General features: G+C 40.0%; 1 protein-coding gene across 3 annotated transcripts in view; it reads right to left on the bottom strand.

The window, feature by feature from the left end:
* The window catches only part of larp1 (La ribonucleoprotein 1, translational regulator), a 65,943-nt gene that overhangs the window by 29,581 nt on the left and 11,620 nt on the right, over positions 1 to 24,742 (bottom strand). The window contains exons 1-4 of one of the 3 annotated variants that reach the window (XM_031307961.2): positions 16,764 to 16,910; positions 8,441 to 8,505; positions 6,833 to 6,898; positions 1,189 to 1,260 (exon numbers count right to left, since the gene is read on the bottom strand). In XM_031307961.2, the coding sequence (XP_031163821.1) occupies positions 1,189 to 1,260; positions 6,833 to 6,838 (78 nt within the window). In that variant the 5' untranslated portion in view covers positions 6,839 to 6,898; positions 8,441 to 8,505; positions 16,764 to 16,910. Of the gene's footprint in view, positions 1 to 1,188; positions 1,261 to 6,832; positions 6,899 to 8,440; positions 8,506 to 16,763; positions 16,911 to 24,742 lie in introns of those variants that run through there. The other 2 variants (XM_031307959.2, XM_031307960.2) reach the window with 2 other exon arrangements.

Here is a 24,742-nt window from a genome sequence, read left to right as displayed (position 1 = left end):
CTTGAGCATATTATATTTCAAGAATATTTTTGAACATATAGTACCTTTAAGGGTTATTCTGGACAATATTCTAGATAGTATTTGGCATTGTTTTGGATTCTTGCAATGACAATTTGCATAATGCAAGCATATTTGTCTGCTCCCATGTTGATCAGATCATTAAAAACAGTTCATTAAAAATATCCCTTTAAAAAAGGTCCCATGGCATGATAATTTCACTTTATGAGGTTTTTTAACATTAACATGAGTTCCCCCAGCCTGCCTATGGTCCCCCAGTGGCTTGAAATGGCGATAGGTGTAAACCGAGCCCTGGGTATCCTGCTCTGCCTTTGAGAAAATGAAAGCTCAGATGGGCCGATCTGGAATCTCCTCCTTATGACGTCATAAGGACCAAGATTACCTCCCCTTTCTCTGCTTTGCCCGCCCAGAGAATTTGGCCCACCCATAAGAGAGAGGCATCATGGCTTTCAAACAAGCAAAGTGGCAGTTGGTCAAGGCCACACCCCCATTCTCCACCTTGCCCCCCCCTTCTCCTCAATAGCTACAGACACAGAAATGGCACATCCTAAGTAAAGCTCATTGTGGGACTGGCTCTAGTGGCTGTAATTCTGCACAAAGGCTGAATTTCGGGAAAGAGACTTCAGATACAGTATTAGGGGACCACTAAGGTCTATAGAAAAGCATCCAAAGAGCACCATGTTGTGGGACCTTTAAAGTACATTTTGAACAGATAAAAAAGGGGTGCTTAACCGCAAGTTAACTAAGGACAATCATCCGATAAATAACGATTAAATATTGTAATCGATTGACAGCCCTAAATTGCATATTAAAGAAATAAGTAACCACCTCAGTTTTATAAAGACTGTTAAATTGTGGCTTACAGGAAACTTCAATATTATTGTTGATGCATATCTTATTTATTGTATGGATTTGATGATGGTGATGATGCACCTGGACTCCTGCATCAATGCTGTCTTACATAAAGACAAGAATGGGCAAGTCTTGTTGACATGGATGACCTGGCATCCTCTCATTGTGTCAAAGTAAGAAAAACCCTTGTTTACATAATTTGAGATGAACACAGTATTGAGCACGCTTTTACTGACTGACTATTTTTTACTTGTTACTGTTATCATAAGAAGTTAGGTAGGCAGGCTGCAGGTTTCACAGGCTGCAGGTTGAACTTACAGTGGATCTCCATGAGTCTCTGACCTGCCTGACAGTCGGCGGGCAGGACACGGTCCGTGTCACTGCCTCGATCTGAACAGAGGGAGGGAAGAGCAGTTTAGAGAAGACAATGAGGTGAATCATGTGACACACACACACACACACACACAATGGATGTGAGTGGAGAGTCCTAAACCTTCAATGTTTTGGGACTTTTCCAGACCCTAAAGTGAATGCACAAGTCCTTCCAAGCCTCTGCAGTTATAATCTGGCCATTTTATGCTATGCGGGGGGGAGACACGTAATTGTTGCCTCTTTAAAAGCACATCTGTGTTGTGCTACTCTGCTCCAACAACACAAGGGCTATACACTTCTTCCTGTTACCATCAAACACACTGAAAATGTCAAATGGATGCTGTACAAGTTGTGGATAATAAGAAGCATCTGCTGCATCTACAGTCCAATAAGTTCCCTCTGGGTTTTATAAAGTGCATCCCATATCATCTCAGTGGCTAAATGGCTAATGTGTCACAAAGCCAGGCATACATTTTTTGTGGTTTATTGCTTTGGATTCTGCACAGATGGGAATAAGAGCCGATTATTTTTAGTGAGGACAGAAAGATGTGAAATGAGCCATTAGATATCAGTCTCCCCAAATTTGTCAAAACAGTGCCTTGGAACACACCAAAGCGGCGAGACGTAATACGTCTCCATAACAGCAGACGGCACTAATCTGTATTGTCGCCCAAAAATGAAAACCGGCAGCTGATTGGACAAACGCGTCACGTGGGTCTGGTTTCTCTGGAAATTTAAAGACAGACTGTCATGGCGGCTTGTTCAGAATACAATCTCATATTGTACTAAAATAGTTTACCAAAACGTGTTTCTGAAAACATTTTAAGCGAGAAATAGGCCGTGCAGTTGCCGCTGTTGTCTTCATCTCAGATCGACAAAGGTCAGTTTAAAAGATTTTCGTCAGATTTTGAGAGACTCTAGTCACGCTCATTCCGCTCCCCGTTTCCGGGTTAGCACTCTACCAATCAGATGGGTCATTTGAGTCAGACTGCTGGCAGTGCCCGCCCCGCCGATTATACATGTCAAATCGGCCAAAATGAAGGACGATGGCCCCTCGGACGGACGACAGCATGGAACACACAGAACAGACTCTAGTCACTGACCTCGCCAGACTGTCCAACGGCCGATTATCGGCTCTCTGTGTCCGGGCCTTTAGAGGTATTTCACCGCTAAAAACTAGGGCTGTTGGAACAAATTCCAAAAGTCGAATATAATTCGAATAGTAAAAAAATCAATACTATTCGAATGCTGAAATTACTATTCAAATGGGATTTTTTTTTATAAATAGGTTGGCTAACATTCGCTAATCTCCCTATTCTCATGTCACCTCTGATGAACAATAAGTTACGGGGGTGAGAAACACAAGGCATTGTGAGCTAACGTTACGTGCTGAGTAACGTTAGTACCAGGCGGGAGTGACAGGCTGTGGCTGGAAATCGGAAGAAAGATGGGAAATAGTTTTAACATGACTTAAAAATCAACATTCACCGAGCAAAAATGCTTATGTTATCAATAGTTAGCTCGTTTTGGTTTCCTAACTGCGTCGCAAGTTATAGGAGCTTAGGTGGGAGCTTCATGGAGACAGCTAAAGTTTATGTTAGCTGTCAGAGTTAGCTTTGACTTCATATATTACATTCTAACGGTTGTATTCTCAGTAAAGTGACAATCTGCAAGAAACAGTTTGCTTTTAAATCACTAAAATAGTAGTGGCAGCACCGTTTGGCTTAGTTATCAATGGCGTTAGCATCGTGGCTAACACTATTGTTACTTAGCTAGCTAGTTTATGACAAATTGTTTCTGCTGTGCTTTCTAACATGTCATTGTGCTAACCAAGCAACGTTAGCCTTTACAGACAGAGCCGCTTCAATACATTTGTTGGATAATGTTTAATTACGGAGTTCTCTGTTGATTTGTGTTTGTCGCTGTGTGCTCGTGGTGGAAAATTATGTAACCAGAGAGCGGCGTGCCAGAATAGCAATGCGCCATGACGTAGGTCCCCTTCAAGGCCAGGCTGGAAGTCCCTCTAGTGGATAGAACATGTAACAACAACCACATGCTTATAGTGGCATTGACAATGCAAAAGCCTGAGTAGTGCACTACATATTTATAACAGGCTGCATATGAGCATTAAATATTGGAATATTATTCAAATATATAAAAAAAAAATGAAATTCGAATGGTATTATAAAGGAAGACTGACAGCTCTATCCTAAACACAGCTGCAGAATAAACCACCAACCAACACAAGAAACCAACACTATACAGACAATCTTTTCACTCTGAACACACAACAAAATGGGGGTGAACACGCACCCCAAAATCCTTAAGCCACAAATGATGATACAGAAAAGAGATTTCTAAGTCTCTCTTAGTGCCATAATATAAGAGGGAATTTCATACTAAAAAGGTTGTATTAAAATAGACTTGAAAGAAATCTGAATGTATTCTTTAAAAAAAGGGTCAGTTTTTTTTCTAACTAATTACTCCTTTAATGTAGTGCTGCAATGAGCAATTGTTTTCATTATCGATCTTTTAATTATTTTCTTGCGTAATCGATTTAATCGCTTTGTCTATACAATGTCCGAAAATAGCCAAAAATGCCTGTTATCTGTAGCTTTAAATGTCTTGTTTTGTCCAATCAAGAGTCCAAAACCATATCATATATGACACAGAAAGGCATTACATTCTTGTTGCGAGGCTGCAATAATAAAAAATTATTAAAATAGTTGCAGACTAAATTTCAATTAATTGACTAATCGTTGCAGCTCTAATTTATCAAACGATGAAAAATGAAAGCTTAATGTGATATTGTCAAATTGCTTGCCTGGTTCGACCAGCAGTCCAAACTCAAACATAGATTCAATTTAGAACGTTATAAAACAGAGAAAATGAACACATCGTCACATTTAAGAAGCTGAACCTCTTCACACAGCATAAAACACACTTCAATAGCATGCTAGTGAGACAGATGTGTCTTTAAAAGCACAACAAATTTGTATTCACCAGTTAATAGACTTATTAATCAACAGAAAATGACTTCTAACAACTAGTATTGGTCATTAATCAGAGAAAATATTGTATTCTGAGAAATGTGGCCAAGAAAAATCCAAAAGAAAAATGCATTCAAGTTACAGAATCAATAAAGAAGTTTCATTGCATGAAATCTCAGGTTTAACTTTAACCACAGCACCAAACTCTAAAGCACAACCCTGCAATAAAAACCCCTTCTTTATCAAATCACAGTGCCTATTTCTCAGCGCAATCTGAGAAATTCAGCAACTGATTTACAGCTTTAAATGTTATATGGTGGAGAGTGAACTCCAGCCCCCTAAGAATAGCAGCAGCAGCACTGATCCAGGGGTGGTTTATTGAAGGGGGGTCCCTAAAAGGACATTCCTTCCCAGGCCTTGGTCACCGTATCCAAACCACACCCCAACTACGATTTCTGCCACCAGAGCCACTGGTTATTCCTGGCGCTGATGATGTGACCCACATTTTACTGCTCAGGGACATGTAGCTCTCTCTCATGTTCTCTCAGACCTGGCTGCCTAAAATGGGGGAGGTTACCAGGGTCGCTCTCCCAGTGACACACTATCACCCAGAGATCAGAAATAGAAAACGGGTCTGCTGTATTGTAAGGCGAACACAAATTAGACACATCCCCTGTTGGACCAACAGCTGTAGAGAGCAGTTAATATAAGGAGGAGGGTCAATGTGTTGGATGTGTGGTGAAGGCTTCTATGGACACCCGAGTTTAGCGGGTCTAGACTGTATGTAGAGCTTGTATGCATAGGGTTGGGTATCATTTTTTTTTCTTCTTCCCGATACCAGTGATAAAACGATACTTTGAAATGGTGCCGATGCCTAAATGGTACCTATACGGATACTTAAAAAAGAAGAGCACAAAACGACAGTCAGTGACTCAAGAGTGATTTAAGAATGGCTTGTTTATTGCTAAGGCCAAATTTAAATAATTTATTTAAAATAAAATAATAACTTATTTCACCAGTCAATTGCTGTTAAACAACAAAAAGAAGAACAACTAGATGGCAGAAGGGTACTTTACAACAACAGCTTGAGTTTCGAGGTGCACTGGAATGCACCATGAGTTTGTAAATCCCATTGGTGTTGTATCTCAAACATCTGTGGCAGTCTGCAATTAATTATTTTCATTATCGGTATCTGCTGATTCTTTTTTTCCATTAATCACCTAATCGTTACAAAAATGTCAGAAAAGTGAAAAATGCCACATCACAAGGCGACATCTTCAAATGTCTTGTTTTGTTCGACCAAGAAAAAAAAAAATCAAATGAAAGAAAGAAAAGTCACAAAGCCTCACAAATCAGAAGCTGAGACAAGTCATGTTTGGCGTATATTTGGTGTTTAAAAAGAATTAAGAAAATGCCTTCTATACCTAATTTCCTGAATGTCAATGTGTGTGTGTGTGTGTGTGTGTGTGTGTGTTGGCTCAATGCGTTTCTATAAATATATAAAAGTGTACCAACAGTAAGTGAGAGTTTTTCCAATTTTATCCATTTAACAAAGGATTTTTTATGATATAATTTCTGATTTCTTCTTACCGATTGTCTTCTTACAATGTTCATAAACAGATGGGATCAATTTCAGAGATCCCTGCTTTGAGATCAGCCATCTTTGTTTTTGCTCCGAAGTGTCCAAGAGCTCCTGCCATGGTGGTAAGCCTGGACTAACCCTAAGCCTTAAAAAAACATGCAGTCCTGAGGACACAAAGTCGGGCCAGCAGAAGCAGACTGCTCCGTCTGGACGTGGTGTTTAACTGCTGTATAATTACAGCCACAAGCACTAAAATACCTATTGTAGAAAACTACACAGCAAAGTGTAGCAGGACAAACTGAGCAGCTCCTTTTGATTGGTTGGTGAATATTATAATTTTGAAAGTACTAAGATTCTCTTTTTATAAACCCCTAACTGTGTTGTCACCCATGTTGAATTAGTCTTTTAAATCTTTCTGTTCACCTGTCTTTTAACAACCAGGTAAGGGTGACACTTCCTTTTCTGCCTCTACCTGCTTGCCGTCATTATCAAGGCTTATTTTCTGACATCATATCACCACAGCTTGTTTAAACATTGATTCTGTATGATTCTGTATGAACACGCCAAGTCATGCATCCAATACTGTTAACTTATTACTAACGGAGGTACCAAGTCAAAGGTATTTTGTTATGACCACCTAGCTCTATCTCTGGTGTGTCCTGCAGACACGAGGTTGATATTGGGTTGATATTGGTTCCTAGTTCTACTCCTGTGTCCTGGTCAGGCTGGTTCCAAGTTGTATTTATTGTCATATGCACAACAATTACAGAGAAGCAGTCAATGGCAATTCAATTCTTTTAACACTGCTCAAACAAAAACGTATAAAAGAAAAATGTGAAAGTAAAACTGAGAATCTAAAAAGGAGCTCGAGACACGGAAGCCATCTTCTGAAGATGCAGCAAAACATATGAAATAGTTCAGTAGTCCCTAATACACACCACCTTAATCTCATCAGTGTGTCCTCTATACATCTAGAAACCTGTGACGCAACACTTCTCAAACAAACAATAACACCCACCTGCATGTCTTTAGTTGCGATCTCCCCAGGAGTCGGCCAGCTGTTGGCGTCGGCAAAATCTCCAACCTGAGATACAAATTAGAGGAAAAAAAACCAAAGCTGAATTAGCAGCAGTGTCACGGGTCTCTGGAAACTGAGATGTTAGAGCAGGTTATCCATGAAGACGGGCGACTATCCAAGATCCCACCTTCAGTGTGGATATTTACAGGGTCAAAACTGGGGATTTTACAGCATTACTGCACACTAATACTACAGAAAGTTAGGAGATCTAAAAAAGTGCAAACAAAAGATTATCTTCTGAGGAAAGTCTGTGTACGTTCAAATTGTCATTGGTTTTGCACATTTCTCCTCGGTTTGCACCACATACTTAACACCAAATACCCTATTGGATCAACAAAGGTTCAATTAAAATGTCTGCATGGCACGACTACATTTTTTTTTTTTTTTTACATACATGTACAAACAACTTTATCCATATGTTGCCTGTGATTGGTCAATTTCTGTATCGGTTCAGCAACAATGCACTTAACGCAAGGACGTTATAAAAGTTTATGGCCAGGGTGTGTCTAACAAACCTGGAGTACAACAGCTGAGTGCCTGCAATCAAAGGTATGAAGTTTTGAACGACGCACGCTTTGGGGAGAGTTTGTTTATTTTATCTGCCGGCCAATGGCACACCAGGAACTCACATTTGCATTCCAGGAAGTGTGAAGGGAGGTTACTACACAGCTTCAGGCATAGCAGATAAATACCAGCACTCTGACTAACACCTACTATCACTGAGCTGTGTTGAAGCTCTGAACTAATGGAGATGTTCTGTTTGAATTGGCCCAGAACTTTTTGTACATATTTCCATAAATAAATACATTTAACAGACAGGGTTGTCAATACACAATCGTGCAATTATACAACCGCATTAACGACATGAACACTCGCAAGTCATTAACATGGGAGTCTTTCCCTTCTCTAATATCTATCTCATCTGGCTTGCTTGGCTATCTTATACTTTATTAATCCGGTATACGGAAATTACAGTGTTTTCACTCTGTTGTTATTACACACATTACACACAGGCCTGAAATACACACACATGCTATACATGCACTAATGGAGAGATGTCAGAGAGATGCCCATGGAAAGATGCCCGAGCAGTTGGGGGTTCAGTGCATTGCTCAAGAGCACCTTGGCAGTGCCCAGGAGGTGAACTGGCACCTCTCCAGCTACCAGTCCACTTGAACCAGCAACCCTCCGGTTCCCAACCCAACTCCCTACTGACTGAGCTACTGCCACCCAGCTACTATAGCTTCCCCTGGATGTTGCATTTTTTCTCCCGCAAATACTACAATCTAATAATACTGCTGGTTAGACTGATCAGATAAACGCACAAAATATTATTCACATTGTTATTTTTTTCATTTATTCTGTCTTCAGGATTCAATCCCAGCAGTTACTTGCTTTACTTTAATTCGCTTCATACGTCCGTTTTTGTTGACGACTAAAAAAGGAGCTATGTTGGTACCGTTATCTCTTATCAAGCATTACTTAATGTTTACAGTATACACCAGTATTTTCTCACATGTGTACAGATAGAGACACACAGAATATTACCTTTCCTCCACGTCTGGCTTTGGGTGGGTTCCCTGCTCTCACCACCTTGGTGGGGCCAGTAGACTCTGTAGAAACACATTAAAGATAGTCAACATTACAACCGGCTCTGCATACATGAAAACAGATTATCTAAAAACCATCAGCAACAGCACAAATGGAGAGATGAGGAAAACAACAAATTAGCATTTAAAATTAGTTGGAATTTTGTCTAAAGAGACAACAAAAAAAGTGTGAAATTGAACACATAAGAGTTTGTTTTCTCGGTTTAAGTTTTGCCCATATGTACTGACTTGATTGTCTCAGTTTAATTCGTTTTTTAACTTTTCCACTACTTTTCTTATCTATCTGTGCAAGTACACTTTCAATAAATCATCTGTCCTTCTTTGGCTGTTTCCTATGATCACCTTTACTTAATATGCAGCTGTGGCATCAGTTTTAGATAAACTAAAACAGCAGCAACCAGACAACAGTACCATCATTTTTCTGCCATGTCATTATTGTAACCAGGTAGATAAACAACAGAGGCTCACTTGAGCAAAACAAAGAAAGTGCAAAACTATCAGAATTGGAGCACAGTGATTCAACATAGGAGTGAATGATGGTTAAAGCATGTCAACCAGCAGCACCCCAGACACTGGAAAAACTGCGAAACTCATGAAGAAAATGTCCAGGGTCGGGAATCACCAGAGGCCCTAAGCGATTTATTGATTATTTAGTCTATAAATGTCACAAAATAATGTAAAAAGCTCATCGCCGTTTCACAGAGCCCAAGGTGACATCCTCACGTGAATTGTTTTGTCTGACCAACGATCCAAAACCCAATGATGTTCAATAGGGGTGGAACGGTACATGTATTCGTATTGAACCGAAACGGTACGGGCGTCTCGGTTCGGTACATGAATTTACACGGAGAATACACGGTATAAAAATAAATAAAACAACGCTGTGTGCTGCTAGCTCCGTTGTTAGCGTGTTAAGCTAACGCCACAATTCGCCAACTGCTCTGTGTAACTGAAACTGCTCTTTTAACATCCCTGATCTGTGCATTCACATATGAGAGCAGCGCTTGTCTCCCATATCACACTACTAGCTGTTTGTCTTATTTTGTTTACAAGTTCCAGATGGAGTCTGGAGATGATGTGGGGTAGCCTACTTATTGTTTACATCTTACTTTATATGCATCAGGCTGTTGCAGCTAGCTCAGGGGAGAGACAGGATGACACTAGGTGGTACAGTCTGAGACATGCACAATAAAAAAAATTGCCTTCTGCATTTTTGTTATGCTTTTCCCTCCATTGTACCGAACCGAACCGTGATGTCTGAACCGAGGTATGAACCGAACCGTGACTTCAGTGTACCGTTCCACCCCTAATAATCAATTTACATTGATCTGAAAGAGAGAAAAACATTTCAGAAGCTGGAAATGGCAAATGCCATCTTTAAAGTATGACAAATTAAACAATCTCAGCGCTAAAATGATCCATTAAGCTGAAATTATTTTTATGGTTTGCATTTTTTTGTTTATGTATAATTTTGCATGGTAGCTAACTTTCTTTATCTAGTTTGTCATATTGTTTTTTTATTTAAATTAGATCCCCGTTAGCTTTCAACATAGCATTTGCTAATCTTCTCAGCTAAATAAACCATTAATACAATAATGAAAGCAAGAAAAGAAAAGCCGTTAATCCTAATACATCAAAATTCAAATCAATAACACACAACCTATAATAATATCAATAAATGAGAACAAATGACCATACATAGAATTCCCTAAATCAGGGCAATGTGCACCAAACCCACACAACACAGCGCAACATGTACAACAATATAGCTAAGTACACAACCATCCAAACTCAAGAAAACTCGGACTGTATTAGTGAGGCTAGATATGAATGTTCATAAAAATATACCAATAGACCAGCTAGGCTCACTTCATCGTGCTGATGTGTCTTGTGACCTGAAGTCTGATATCTTGCCCCTTGATGTCTTTAGCTGCAGAATCACCACACTCTTGAATACGAGGGAGTAACAGCGGCTCATAGGGACTTTGCCGAGCCATTTACACCAAAGATACATTTTCAGTAAGCTCCTTAAGGATGATCATGACAAGGCCAGAGAGAGAGATATTTAAAAAAAATTTAAAATAAATATTTTTTTATATTATTGTTTCAACGTACCCTTTGAGGGACATGCACATAATTTGTTTAGTATCTGCATTTATGTCATAATTATCCTGTTTACTTGTATTATTATATCAGATGTATTTACTCCTTGTTTATATGTATGTTCGTTCTTATGCTTTGGCAACACAGATGTATTTTTTGTCATGCCAATAAAGCAACATGAAATTGAAAATTTTGAGAGAGAGAGAGAGAGAGAGAGAGAGAGAGAGAGAGAGAGAGAGAGAGAGAGAGAGAGAGAGAGAGAGAGAGAGAGAGAGAGAGAGAGAGAGAGAGAGAGAGAGAGAGAGAGAGAGAGAGAGAGAGAGAGAGAGAGAGAGAGAGAGAGGGCTTACCGCATGATAAATATGAATCTCTGAACTTTATTTCACACTATGATGGTTAAACTTTGCAATTAATCTGCAGTTCACAGGCAAGTATGGGGGAGGTCCGTTACACCACTGCTGTATATTCAACATCACTGATAATTTATTGATGAATGGAAAATGTATTTCGTAAGAGAAAATACTTCATAAGGTTTTGTATTGGTATGGGCTGGGTCCAGATTGACATTTGATGTTTACATCAATGATGCTCAAACTTAGTCAAAGTTGGTGGACAATGTTTCCTGATGTAGAATTTTTAAAGTCAAGATGCCGGCCATATTAATTGCCCAGACAATTCACCAGTGGTTTTGTTGCTGCCGTTTACATTCCTCCTTACGCACATTGAAAACATGCACTACAGGGATGCACTACTGCTTTTGTTTTTCTTGTGTGGCATAAGTGACTACAACTGCATTTTGTTGTGCAACCTGTTCTGTACAATGACAATAAATGAACCTTAATCCACATACAGTAAAAAAAAAAAAAATTACATAATTATGAAAACAAATGCAGTTTGAAGCCAAAATTACAAACCTAGTACACGTTTTGTATTCAAATAAATGAGTTCACGTGCTACTTGAGAAAAAAAGTTACTGTCAATCCCTGGATGTGTTTTTGTTTGCACAACACACATAACTTGTATCTGGAGCAGAGTAGATCTTGACTGCAGTGTGTTCACATGTCGAGTTTCTTCATCAGCTTATGTTGGAGTAAAACCATTTTTTCCACATTCCTATGACTAGACACAGAAGTAGATCATAAATAGCAAAAGCTCTGGCTAAAAGCTAAATAGCTGCTGGACAGAAGAAACTGACAGATAACCTGAATGTCTTGACTGGCTTTGACAATATTATTGCTTTGAATCTCTCAAGAAGCCAAACCAGCATAAAATTAACATATGAGAAGTCAGAAATGTTCAGGGGTTTAAAGATTGAGAAGTCCGGTGAAAGAGCGTGGTGGCCACTGAGGGGGATTAGTGAAAGCACAGCATCTATACTGAATGTTGGTCTTACTTAGTCATACAACTCTTCAAGTAAAAACTGTGACCAACTGGAGGTCACATTTGCAGAGAGCATGACTGTACAACCACAGTGAGAGGTTGGGAAAAAACACCACACAAACACAGGAAAATAAGGCTCTAGATGAAAATGTTCTCCATGCACACAGAGCAACCAATCAAAACTCAGCAAAACTAGAAGACAAAACGGTCTCCTGAATTGCAACAGAAGAGATCTCCATCCACAGAGAGCTGCACTCACATGGTTTAGATTGTATTAAATCTGCTCATTAATTACGGTTCTTCTTGAATCTTAAGTTTAGATTGTTGTCATATATCATTTGAAAAGCATGAAAAGCAACTAAAAATATATGTTAGATGTATTAAATTGTCTTGTCTGAATGTTGACCGTTGTATATTTATTTTCACTCAAGCTGGATACATTAACGTAAGCTGATTCTGAGGCATTTTGAGTACAACAACACTGAATTATTTAAAAAAAAAAAAAAAAGAAGGAAAAAAAGTCAACTGCATGACAGTACTTTAGCTGTGATGACATTTGTGTCTTGTAACATTTAGCCACACTTTTCAGTGCTGGCTCTGATCCTCCATATTGTAAAAACTATGCAGATAAGTAACCAGCAACATAGACAGAAGCACAGCAGGTCCAAACCTCACCTTTCAGGAATCAGTTAGCAAAATCCTTAAAGAGAACTCCGATTCAGCCCTGCACTCCTATGACAAAACTTCAAAACTGATGGTGCAGAACCAGAGATACGGCTTTGTCAAAACCTGGCACCTATATTACCAACAATGCAACTCAACCACAGAACATTCAGGTGTGGGATTCAGCTGTGTGATGCTAGTAGCAGCTATTGTAGCCTAAAGATGAGGAGCAGGCTACAGAGGTCTGGTAAACAAACTTCTCTCCACAACTCCAGATTTGTCATTTTCAAACTTCAAGTCTTCAGCCGCAACCAAAGCTGACTTAAGTGACATAGCTTAAGATTTAGACAAGTTTATCAGACTTCAGACACAGCTCCCTCTGGAGACACAAAAGAGACTTTTTTTTTTTTTTTACATACGCAGTACTACTCCCCTTTAAATTTAAAATATTTACAGGTCAGAGCCACTTCTTGATACGAAGCCTTCACTGCAAATGTACCTCTCGTGGCCCATAATTGTCATTTGGCATTTCAGAAATGTGACACAAGTCATTTACTGACATCAACAATTTACATGACTTCTGAACTTCAAACTTAAACTGTTTATTTAGTTTTGAGTCACAGAGTTGAGAAATGGTTTAACAGGGTACAGTTTTGACCTTTGCTTCATTTCGTTTGCTAAACTGTGTCATGGTCATGTGTCCTCCAGGGATTTTCAAGAGAAGCTTTGACGGCAGGAAGTTTTTTTCCAAAACACGATTTCTAGAAAGCTAGAAATCACGCACAGTATAAAGAGCCGGGAACAACCATAGAGAGGAGATAAAATCCATTAACAATCATGCAACCTGAGCCCACAATAGGGTGAGGGTGTGGTGTACCTTGTCATTACAAATAGATTTGTTCAACATATATTTAGATAATACAGTATGACGATACGATATGTTATCTGTGACGATAACAAGTTAGTAAAGAACGACGACTAAACACACTGTAAAAAATAAATTAAAAAAAACTTAATTTCAAATTTTTCCCCAAATGTTGCTCATACAGATTCTGAAAATGAGAAAAGGAAATTAAAAACTAAACCATAGGTAAGGTTCAAAGATGGATAGCAACAGTGAAATATTTACAACTTATCCTGCCTTTAAAAAGGCCTAGATACGAAGATTTTTGCAGATTTTCTCCAATTACAGGCGCACCCATATCACCCCTCTACTCTACTCCCTTCACTGGCTTCCTGTAACCTACAGGATCCAATTCAAAATTCTTACTATAACCTATAGGGCTCTACATGGTCAGGCCCCTGATTATCTTGCCAACATAATTCACTTACACACCCCCTCACGGTCTCTAAGGTAAGTCAATCAAAATCTGCTATCTACGCCACGCACTCGTCTGAAGACATGTGGGGATAGAGCCTTGGAGGCTATGGCACCCAGACTCTGGAATGCTCTGCCAACCAGCATTAGGTTTGCTGAGAATGTGGACTGTTTTAAGGGACAAGTAAAGACTCACTTGTTCAGGCTAGCTTTTGGGTAGCCTGTGTCTTTTATTTATTGATAATTGTATCTGTTGTATTTGTATTTTATTCTATTGACTATTTTTACCATGTTTTTATTGTCTATGCATATTGTAAAGCACTTTGTGACCTTGTCTGTGAAAAGCGCTGTATAAATGAAAATGTCCTTACTTAATTAATTAATTACAACTGAGCAGTGAGTGCAGATTTAGGCTCCACAAAGGCAGCATTCAAATGTTCAAGAGCGTCTTGTGTTGAAAGATCAGTTAAAGTCTGGATTCAAGTTTTTAATGCATTTCAGTCAACGGTTACAGTTTTGAACATGTTCCATTATCTTTTGCAGAAGCAGGTGTCTTGGTTTCTGGTACTCTTCCCTTTTTAATTTGTTCTACACAGTGTTTTTGAAAAGAGGTCGTGTGAACTAATTCAACACTAAATGTTTGCTTTGTGAAGCTGGCAGCTTAACTTCTTAACTGGCCTACATTTTACTGTTAAATAAAAAAAGCTTCTTATGACCCAGTGCCATTTCCAGGGGTTAACTCAATAGCTCAGTCAGCAGGCATGAAGTTGCTTCAACAGTCTGCTGCCTATCGTAATAATGGCTGATGATATCACGTGACACTACCATTCAGCCTAAAATCACTAATGATCATTTCAACCAAATTCACGACTTTCTCAGGCTAATTTAACCAAGATTCAGGATCTTATTCCAAGTTTCCTAATAGTGGATCAAGTGTCTTGCATAAATGTATTCCTTGTTTTAATCTAAACACCTTGTCACACCAGAATTTAACATTTCTTGGCAAAAACTTATTTCAGTAGAGTTGCTCTTAATTGAATAAAACCCATGTACAATCCCCAAAAGAAAACCCCAGGAAGGAGTAAAAGGCACAGAAGAGAGAAAATAGGAAGAAGCTCTGTAAGCTTTTGTGACCGACTAGTAGGGCTGGACGATATAGAAAAAAAAAAATCAAATATCACGATATTCCTGACCAAATATCTCGATGTCGATATTTCGACAATATTGTATGGTTGACTATTGGTGCTTTAACAAAATGTTATTTACACAATGAGATTTTTGATAAATAATCACCAGAAATGATTTAATGACTTAGTGGGTAAAGGTAAATAATAGAACAGCTAGAACAGTTTGGTAAGTTCAGAAAACGACATCACTTTACTGTAATGCAGCCTTTAAAACCAGGAAACGACTACACTTACCATATTACAATATCCAAAATCTAAGACGATATCTAGTCTCATATCGCGATATCGATATAACAATCGATATACTGCCCAGCCCTACCGACTAGTGCATGTCCCACTTGGCTACCTTTTTAACGGTAGATCAGAGCGAGCAGTCACTAAGCTCCTAGAACCAGATACATCACAAAGACACATAGATTAATTTCACTGCACAACGTTTCTCGTGTGACCAGGGTCCTGTTCAACCCTGACAAAATGCAGCAACATGTTTATTTAAACTGAAACAGGGGTGCGTTGAACCCCGTTGTGTGCGAATGCGCTCTGCCTTTTTATTACACACGTCTCTGCTGATCGGGTATCACATGCGACACAGACACTAAACAAGACGCACCCACCAAACGAGAGAAAACAAAGCTTGTTGCACACCGTACAGAGGAAACGGCGTTCAACCCCAAAACCGTAGCAAAACGGTGTACACCGTATTGAGATTAAACTTGCCCAAGGTCTCAACAAACCAACAGGACAGAAAGAATAACCTCCCTGGCAGAAGTAAATATCTGACATCCTTACATTTCCACTGATCTGTTACCAAACATTACAGGCAAAGCGTATCGGGATTTGTCCAGCATCTTATTACCCTCTTCACAAGGAGTTCACAAGATTAGTGTAAATAAACAGCCATATCTGGGTTAGGGACGCAACGATTATAGATTTTGTTGGTACGATTATAGTCTGAAGAATGATCACGGTTTCACGATTATTATGCATTCATTAATTTCACTACTAATGTATTAAAATCACATGAACACTCTAGATTTGATTGTCATGTATTGCTTTTGAAACAGAAATAAAAGTAACAGTTTTGAATGTTTTGAAAATGATTATATGATCAATCATCAAGCTTTTTATTTAAATTAATTTGAAATGATTAGAGGTGAATCAGTCACCACAAACAACAGTGCTGTCCTTAAGAAGAAGTTGGCCCTTTTTGGGCTAGAAATGGCCCTGCTAGCTGGTGTGTCTAAAAGTTGGAGGAGCTGCTGGACAAGATGCACCTGTCACAGGGAGATTCGCAGCATGTTGCCAAGGAATAAATGCGATGTAGAGATTTCTTTGCAGCCTTATTTCCCATAGCGGACAAAGAGTAATTAAGTAAGTAACGTTAAGTTGTAACGCCAGTGACATGATTAAGCTGTTGCGGAGTTTTGACTCATACGAACGCCAACGCTATCGTCAGCTCGCTCACTGTAAATGCAAACAGGCTTCTGACTCGTTAGCGGTTAACTGTAACGTTACGGTTAACATTAAAACAGGCTAACATTAGCTAACTGGTAACGTTAACAAGCAAACAAACACTTAAAGTTAAACAATAAAGTCGCTAGCAAGCTTACCAACTTGGGTTGAATTCCCCGTTGCAGCTGCAGCTGCAGCTGCAGCTGCCGTGAGGTCAGGGGCTGGCTCTGCGTTTTCCTGATGTTTGCTTACTTGATGTATCGCAAAATTGCAGCAGTAAGTTATACCACCATGGCACGCCGTACATCACTCTGACAATCAATACTCAAGGTGCCCGGCGTCTGATTTCACGTGTGTAGCGCGTGTGCGCACGCAAGCGTTTATGTTGTCAAGGAGGTTTAATAAGAACTGCACACACTTCTACACATAATGTGCAGTCAGTTTACACTCGGTGTAGCGGAGCCTTTACGATTAATTAACCATGACATTTTAAAGATCGGTTAACAGTAAAATCTGTTAATCGCTGCTATTCTGGGTCATGACACAAACTCCTGGGTCTATCAGCCACCTAACATAGAAACTCTGGCTTATGCAACAACTCTGTTGCCAAGTCATGGAATCAGCACAAATTCCTCAAGTATTTATCCGCACTTATCTGCTTAGTTTGAACAGTGGTCTGAAAATGTCTAATGTCACACTGCTGCTTACAAAGCATGCACACACACCTCAACACAACCTACTGATGGTAAGCTGAAGTTTCAAGTTCCAGTGATTTTTTTATTAGCTTCAATGCTGAGATCAGAGTTGTGAAAGTTCTCTTCATTGGTGTTTAGTCAGAGAAGAGACATGAAGTGCTCATCACTTCTACAGCACATCTGCAGGTTAAGTCTGACCCATACATCTCCAAACGATGCAAGAAAAGTTTATAATAAGTACATTTTATTGTGTTTAACAAAACAGCCCTTAATCCTGCTATTAACATTGTCTGCCTTTTTATCATGTTTCATTTTGTATTCACTGTATGTCACTGAGAATTCTTTATGTTTGAGTATCAACGTCACAATCTTGCACATCTGTTATACTAGTAAGAGACTCAACTGGCACTAAAGAAAAGGTTTCCGGTAGTCAGTCGGTCGCACACACGCTGTACTGATTTACTCTGAAGCCTTTTTTAGGACTTATTCTCACAGGAAGTGGGAAAACCGATGACACACTTACTCGGGTTTTATCAAGTCTTTCTGCTTCGTCATCATGACAAAGGACTTTGTCAGGCTCTCTTATTCCCTTCACTTATTTACATTTCTAGTGTTTCTAAAAGTGAAGGCTGACCTTAAAAAAGTTTGTCTTAATTGAATTTAACGGTCACACTTTTTCCCCATTAAGTTTTTTTTTTTTATTGGCCAAGCTAGCAGCATGTTCAAGTTGTTCTAACTGGTCCATCACTTTGGGTCAACACTGAAATATCTCAACCACTAATGGATCGCTTGCTATGAAATGTGGTACTGACATTCATGCTTACAAACTAAACTAAGAAAGTGAACATGGTAAACATAAGCATGTTGGCATTTAGCTCAAAGTACTGTGGCCATCTACAGCTTCACAGAGCTCCTAGCATGACTGTAGATAGGGCTTGGACGGTAACGGATTGTTTCTTACCGCGGTTGAAAAGCAAGAAATTCCCACGGTGGCGCGGTATACAGCAACCCCCTAGCGAGAGTAGCATAAGTTATAGCGAGAATGGCAGGGTGCCTTAAGTGAGTGGCGTCAGTGCCCGTGTGGTCGCGCAAGAAGAGCAAGAGGTAACGGAGATTAGCGTATTAGCGAGTGCCGCTGTGAGGAAAAGAGAGAGGAAAAAGAGATAGCAAAGATGATGTAAAGTGAGTTAAAAGCGAACAATAAAACAACAAGCTAGAGCTTCTCAAGACACAGTGGCTTTATCTGTTGTCAATACTGCCGGTAAAGTGAATGGCGTTACCCCCGAAAAAACATCGGCTTAAACCTTACATCATATGTTGCAGCCATAGACTGTATAAAAAGATTGCAGCACAGTGTTTCCATTTCAGCTCAATGTGAGAGTCTTTACTGAGTTTTGCTGTCATTTAGGGCCACAATGGTTTCTCTCATCTCAGTTGATCCATTCCACAGACAGTTCAGGTAGCTCTTTTGTCAATAAAGTAAAATATAAATAAAGTTTGCCGACAATGAGTGCAGCCCGTCTAGCAGCTGAGCAGACAGAGCAGAGAGGGTGACTCGGCAGTTTGCTAACTTGTTGCTTTCTCTACCAATATAAGCCGCTCTGTTTTAGGCTATGAAACATGCATGCAGGCTGAAATTCAACTGTGCCGTTGCAGTGATGACGGTGACGAGCTTAGACCCACGGTAGGCGTCATATGACCGCGGTATTGCTGAACTGTCCCAGCCCTAACTGTAGATGATCAGCATTTAACTGCAGTGTAATGGCCAAAATTGAAATACCTAAACTGAATGATGCATTATAAGATCAAACAATAGAGAGCTGCAAGTCACATTAGGAGACACAAAAATTTCAGAAGTTGCACCAGACAAGTCTTATGAAGTAATACTTAAAGGCAAGTCATGTAAACATGAAGTGCTTTTGGAGCCCAAAGACAAACATGAAAACCAGCTCATCATCTTGAGAAGAAATGTGTTAAAATTGATCCAAAAGGAAAACTTGCGGCCTGTCTGCACCACACCTGCGGGGGTGACATTCTGACAATTTACAGACTACATAATTGTTATTCGCAGTAAAGCAGTTCTTTCTTTCTTTCTTCTGGGAAACTGACACAGAACACCACCGGCCATGAGACATGCATCAAACATGACTCCGTACTCCTAATTGAATTTTGTAATCCGTCAACCACTGCAACGAGTGGACAAACAGTGGTTGTTCAATGATAAACAGCTCCGCCACATTCTGCTGATCAGCTGAGCCGTGCACTACGATTCCCCCACTAAAGGGAACATATGCATCATTCACAGGGCTGCTCGGTGTTCAGTGCATATCAGATGATATTCTAAAAAGGTCAGAGGAGAGACTCCCAGGGCCAAGACATCTGCCAAACTAAAAGCTGCTGCTCCTCAGGCAGTCACGCAGTAAGCTGTGCATTCAGACAAGACCTCTTGTAGGAGTCTGCGTTTCTGGGGGCTTTACATTTGTTCCAGGAATTTCTTTCAAGTAATGATTTATTGCGGTTTGCCTTTGCTGTAGCCATTTTCCATTGACCTTTTTATTTTATTTAGTCAGTTAGAGATTTCCTGGCTTCACAATATTTCAAATCAAGGACAGCAGTAATTCATTTCTGTTCTGCTGCAAAGTGTTGGTATACTTGCTACTAGCAGCTAATAAATACAAGTGTATAATCAAAAAGTATTTAGGAACTTTGCATGCACTCTAACCACGGAAATCTAGCTCCAGATTTGGTTCCTAGGACACAGTAGTTCCCGTCACCCAATAAAGTCCCTGCTCCCTGGCTTCAACTTAAAAATACTGAGGCGGTGACTGATCAAACCCAAACGCCAAAACTGCTACAACCTGTGTACAGCATTCGTTCACACTGCAAACAAGTCCTGATCATTTTTAATAATCAATATTAGGACTTGAAATGTCAAAAGCGCACATCCGTAAATTAAAGCAACACTATAACCTCTTTCCGACCAAGTAGTTACAGGAACGTAGTTATAGAACAGTCCACTTTTTAACAGTTCTACTAACTACTCTCCCCCAAAACCGGTTTTGCCATTTGCATTCGCACTGGCCAAGTGGCCATAGGAACTGACCTTTTGTTATTATAAACACAGCCATCTAACCACCACATGCGGGAAAGAGAAAAGACCCTGCCCTGAAGTACGAGCTGAAAGAGTTACAGGAACTGCGGCCAGAGGAACTTAATAATCCCCAAATTGGTCCAGTCGGAGTCTAGGAACTGCAAAAATCCCTCCGGTCGGAAAGCGGCTTATGTAACTTTTCCCGCTTCGGTCCCCATACAGGTTGTCTCATTGGAACTACAGCTGCAGCTAAAAGTTACATAGTGTTGCTTTAAAGGGGTGATAGGATGATTATATAGGGTATTTCACACTGTTCCTTAAGGTCTCCTAATAGGGTATGTAACATTGGTTGGGCTGAAAATGGCCCGGTTGCTGTTCTATGGGCCCTAATGCAACCCTGTGAAAAAGTCCTGGATGAAAAGAGAGGATTTCTCCCTTATATGGTCTGCTCATGAATATTTAGATGAGCTGTGCGCACTGACACACACACACACACACACACACACACACACCAAAAAAATGCTCTAAATGAAACTTTCAGTCCCACAATTTGTACTGCTGATCTTTAGTTTGTGGGATTTAGCATTTCAAATGATTATTTGACCAAAACCACACTACAGGCATGAAACCACCTTGAGAACAGACTGACTGAACAGGTAGGAGTGAAGGCTGGGTGTTATCTTAGAGTTATGTGCTTAACTGTACAAGAGAGAGAGACCAAGTGCTCCAAATGTGACCCCAAGTTGCATCAGCAGAACAAAGTGAGTCAGAATCACGGAAGAGGAAATGCACGAATCCTTCAGATAAAACACTGTGCTTAAATGGAGAAAAAAAAAGAAGCTTTTTTCCATATTTATACTCTGCATGGTAACACCATGACTGTCTACAACCACCTGAAATGTCAAAACAAAATGTAATATGGTGAAGCTGTTAAGGCTATACAAAACTACCAGAAAGTCCATGCTAGATCATCCATAACAAGAACATTGATAATCATCACTGTATGAAAAAAAAACTCAGTAGGACAAGGATAGAGGCCAAATATTTGTATTATAAACCATTACTCTAAAACCTGTAAAAGAAAATCATGTCAATTCTGGAACGGGATTTATGCTTCTGCTGAGGCTCCACGAGGAGTTTTCGCCATAGCCTACGTAGCAGCGCCAGCATGTGTGTATGCTGGGGAGTGTGTATGATGTACACAATATTTTGAAGTAATACATATGTAGCGGTATGTTTCGTTAAGTTAGGTGCTTCACCAAACAAGCAATATTAAGATCAGATGGGAGTTAGAAGCTTATTCAGACATGAGATCAAAATGTAAAATCGCACAGTGACATGAACGCTGACAGAGAAAACAATGTGGTCGTCCTTTATCTGCTTATACCTAATTATCAGCCAACACACATTACTATGTAGTGACTCATCTTACTCTCAAGTCCACCATCACCCTCTCCTCTGTCAGGTCCTCCCTTCTTCACTCCAATAAGTCACTCTAATTTCACTGTCACCTTTTCTTTCCTTCTGTGTTTATTCCCTTTGTCTTTCTTCACAGAACTTCAAGCCAGTTCTTGCAGCCTGCTGTGCATGCCTGACTGACTGCCAGAGGCTAACATTAACATTAACCCTAACCCCTCCCTTTGTCTCTCCAATTCTTATTTTGTAGGCTCTATATGAGATCAGTTTGCACATAAAAATGCTTTACTGCTTCCTTTTAATTTAGATTAAAAAAGCTGCTGCAGGGGAAGAACCTCAAGTTGCATAATGTACTGTTCAAATGCTCTCTGTCAAACATCCTTTCCATTTTCTGTTATCTCCAATTTCACCACCCCAACAGACGCAGTCCCCTCTCTTTTTCTCAGAAAACTCACTACAGAGCACACACCTCAGGTGGAGACCAAAGACAAATTCCCATGGGTGCTGCAGCACACACACCAGTCAGGATACCTGCTCCAAAGCCCACAGGGTATCGCTGATGAAGCCTATAAATAAACCTTGTGCCACGTTGGCTCTGCAGTCTTAGATAAATGCACTGGTAGTGTTGGGAAAAGGGCTCAATCCTCTTTTTTAGTTGGCTATGGCAAGTAGGTTTGTTCTACTCCCCTTGTGTATTTTAGCATCATTCTGAGGTCATATTGTATTTAAAAAGATTTACTTATTCAAGGTGAGGGTTGTACGCTGGGATTTCCCAGTTACTGTTGCAAGTTAAGGCGGGGGGAAGCAGCACTTTGACATCTTCCTCACAGGCGGTATTCAACAAAACCCTTAATATAAAAACACACACATTTCAATTTCTCTCTGAATGAAAAAAATGAGAAACACAGGCAGGACTTGTTCGATTTGAGACAGTTCCCAAGAAAGGCACTAAAGATTTTGCATATTATAGAGAAACAGGAACTGTATAAGTGATAACCTTGTAATGGTTAGTAATTTCTCACATTCAAAATCAAAATTTTAGTAAGAGGGAAACTTCATCAGCATTGTCTACCAGACGCTTGCAGTCTGATGGTCTCACAGCAGAGCACAGTGACGACAGAGAGGGGAAGCCTCTCTGCAAGAACCAAATATGGAGGAAACGACAGTCAGCGCGTACGCCAGTAGGCCTGCATGCTACACATCATCATCAAGGACTACCCAGCTTCACATGATCAGTGTGGTGACATCACCTCCTGCAGAGTTAAGAAATCAGACAGCAGAGGGCCAACAACAACCCGTACATACGTTTAACCCAGGTCAAGAGAGCGACAAGGGCTAAATAAATTCTAACTGGACGTCAAACCTCAATGGACATAGACCATGATGCTAAACTCAGTCCTAAAATCTATTCTAGGATGCTTTTCTGTTGGTTGTTTTAAAGACATTTCAGCTGCAGCTTGCTGCTGTGAGTTTTGACATCTTGTCCTGGTGGGAGCTAAAACATTATGACAACTGTCTACAGTTAATAACTCAAGGTTTTCACTACTGACTAAAACTGACATGCTCAGAAAAAAGGGCAATTTTACTCAATATGTAAATGTATAAAACATGTTTTAATAGCTCAGATTTCAATTTTTTTTTTTTTAAATGCATGTGTCTGCAGGTATGATCTTTCAAGTCATGCCAACAGTGTTTATGGTTATCCACAGCACAAGGATGTAAACACTGTTTACCTTGATGTGTTAGGTGTTCTCAAAAAGTAACAACCTCAGAACAAACTTCAGCTTTCATCTAACACTGACATAATAGCGCCGATTATGCCCATATCTTGTTGCGCAGACCAACTGTTCTTAAGGAAGAACACCGCTAACAAAGTTCTGCCAACTCTGTAAAATACACTACATTTCCTTTAGCTTCTTCACAATAAAAGTCTTCTAAGTCGAACGTAAAATAAATCTGATATCGGAGAGTACAAACAGGAACGCAGGAGTTAAACTGAACCAATCTACAAAAGGTGCTGAACACAAAGACTTCTAAAAACAGCTCTCTCAGTAGTCGAAGCACAGCTTTGCACAAGACAAAGCTTGATTTGGGGCAGGAGACCGTCACAGGTTGGCTTCGGCTACCAAGCTGGACCACAGCAGCAGCAGTAGTCCACTGCAGTGAGGCCCCGGTGGAGACACGTGCTCACACTTGGAGCAGCACAGCGCGATGACATCCAGCTATGCCCTGTCCTTGGGGGAAAAAAAGGGTCAAAGTTGACACTGCAGCACATTTGCTGTTCACACGATTAAAAATCCATGCCAGAAACAACTGGTTTGGAGTGAACGCATAAACTCGCATCACACGACCACCAGGTATTAAACAGTGATGCGTTTGTTTTAAAATGACCGTTGTCCTGTTTGGCTTTCGTAACTTCATGAGACATGTTTAAATTTCGATTTCTTAGAATCCCACATTCCCTTCATTCATAGATATCCTCCTTTATGTAAGGAGACAAGTACCAGCTACCTCTTCCTGGTTAACAAGCTGCAGCTACTTTATTTCTGATTGACAAGGACTCTTCCACTACTTCCTTCAGCGTGCAGGTCATTTAACCAACAAACCCCGAGTCAAAGTGGGCAAACGCCACCAAAGAGTTTGGTTTTGAGTAGTAGATACTATTAGACAAGTTTCTCTTAATGGCTAACTGCTCATTAATACACATTTTCATACACATAAAATTAAATTCCACCGGTGTCATGAATTGATATGCATCAAACACCAAACAGTCCACACCCTGAGCACAGAGGGATGTGCCGCTATCATTGAGTCCAGACACAACTCAGACAGATAAAGAAGCTTGAGTTGGACGAATTAAGACAAGGGCTGGCTGTGTGTGTGTGTGTGTGTGTGTGTGTGTGTGTGTGTGTGTGTGTGTGTGTGTGTGTGTGTG

The sequence above is a fragment of the Sander lucioperca genome, chromosome 13 (genome assembly GCF_008315115.2).
Source record: "Sander lucioperca isolate FBNREF2018 chromosome 13, SLUC_FBN_1.2, whole genome shotgun sequence".
Classification (NCBI taxonomy): Eukaryota; Metazoa; Chordata; class Actinopteri; order Perciformes; family Percidae; genus Sander; species Sander lucioperca.
Note: the sequence above shows the minus strand (reverse complement) of the source record. Positions and strands in the feature narration are given on the sequence as shown.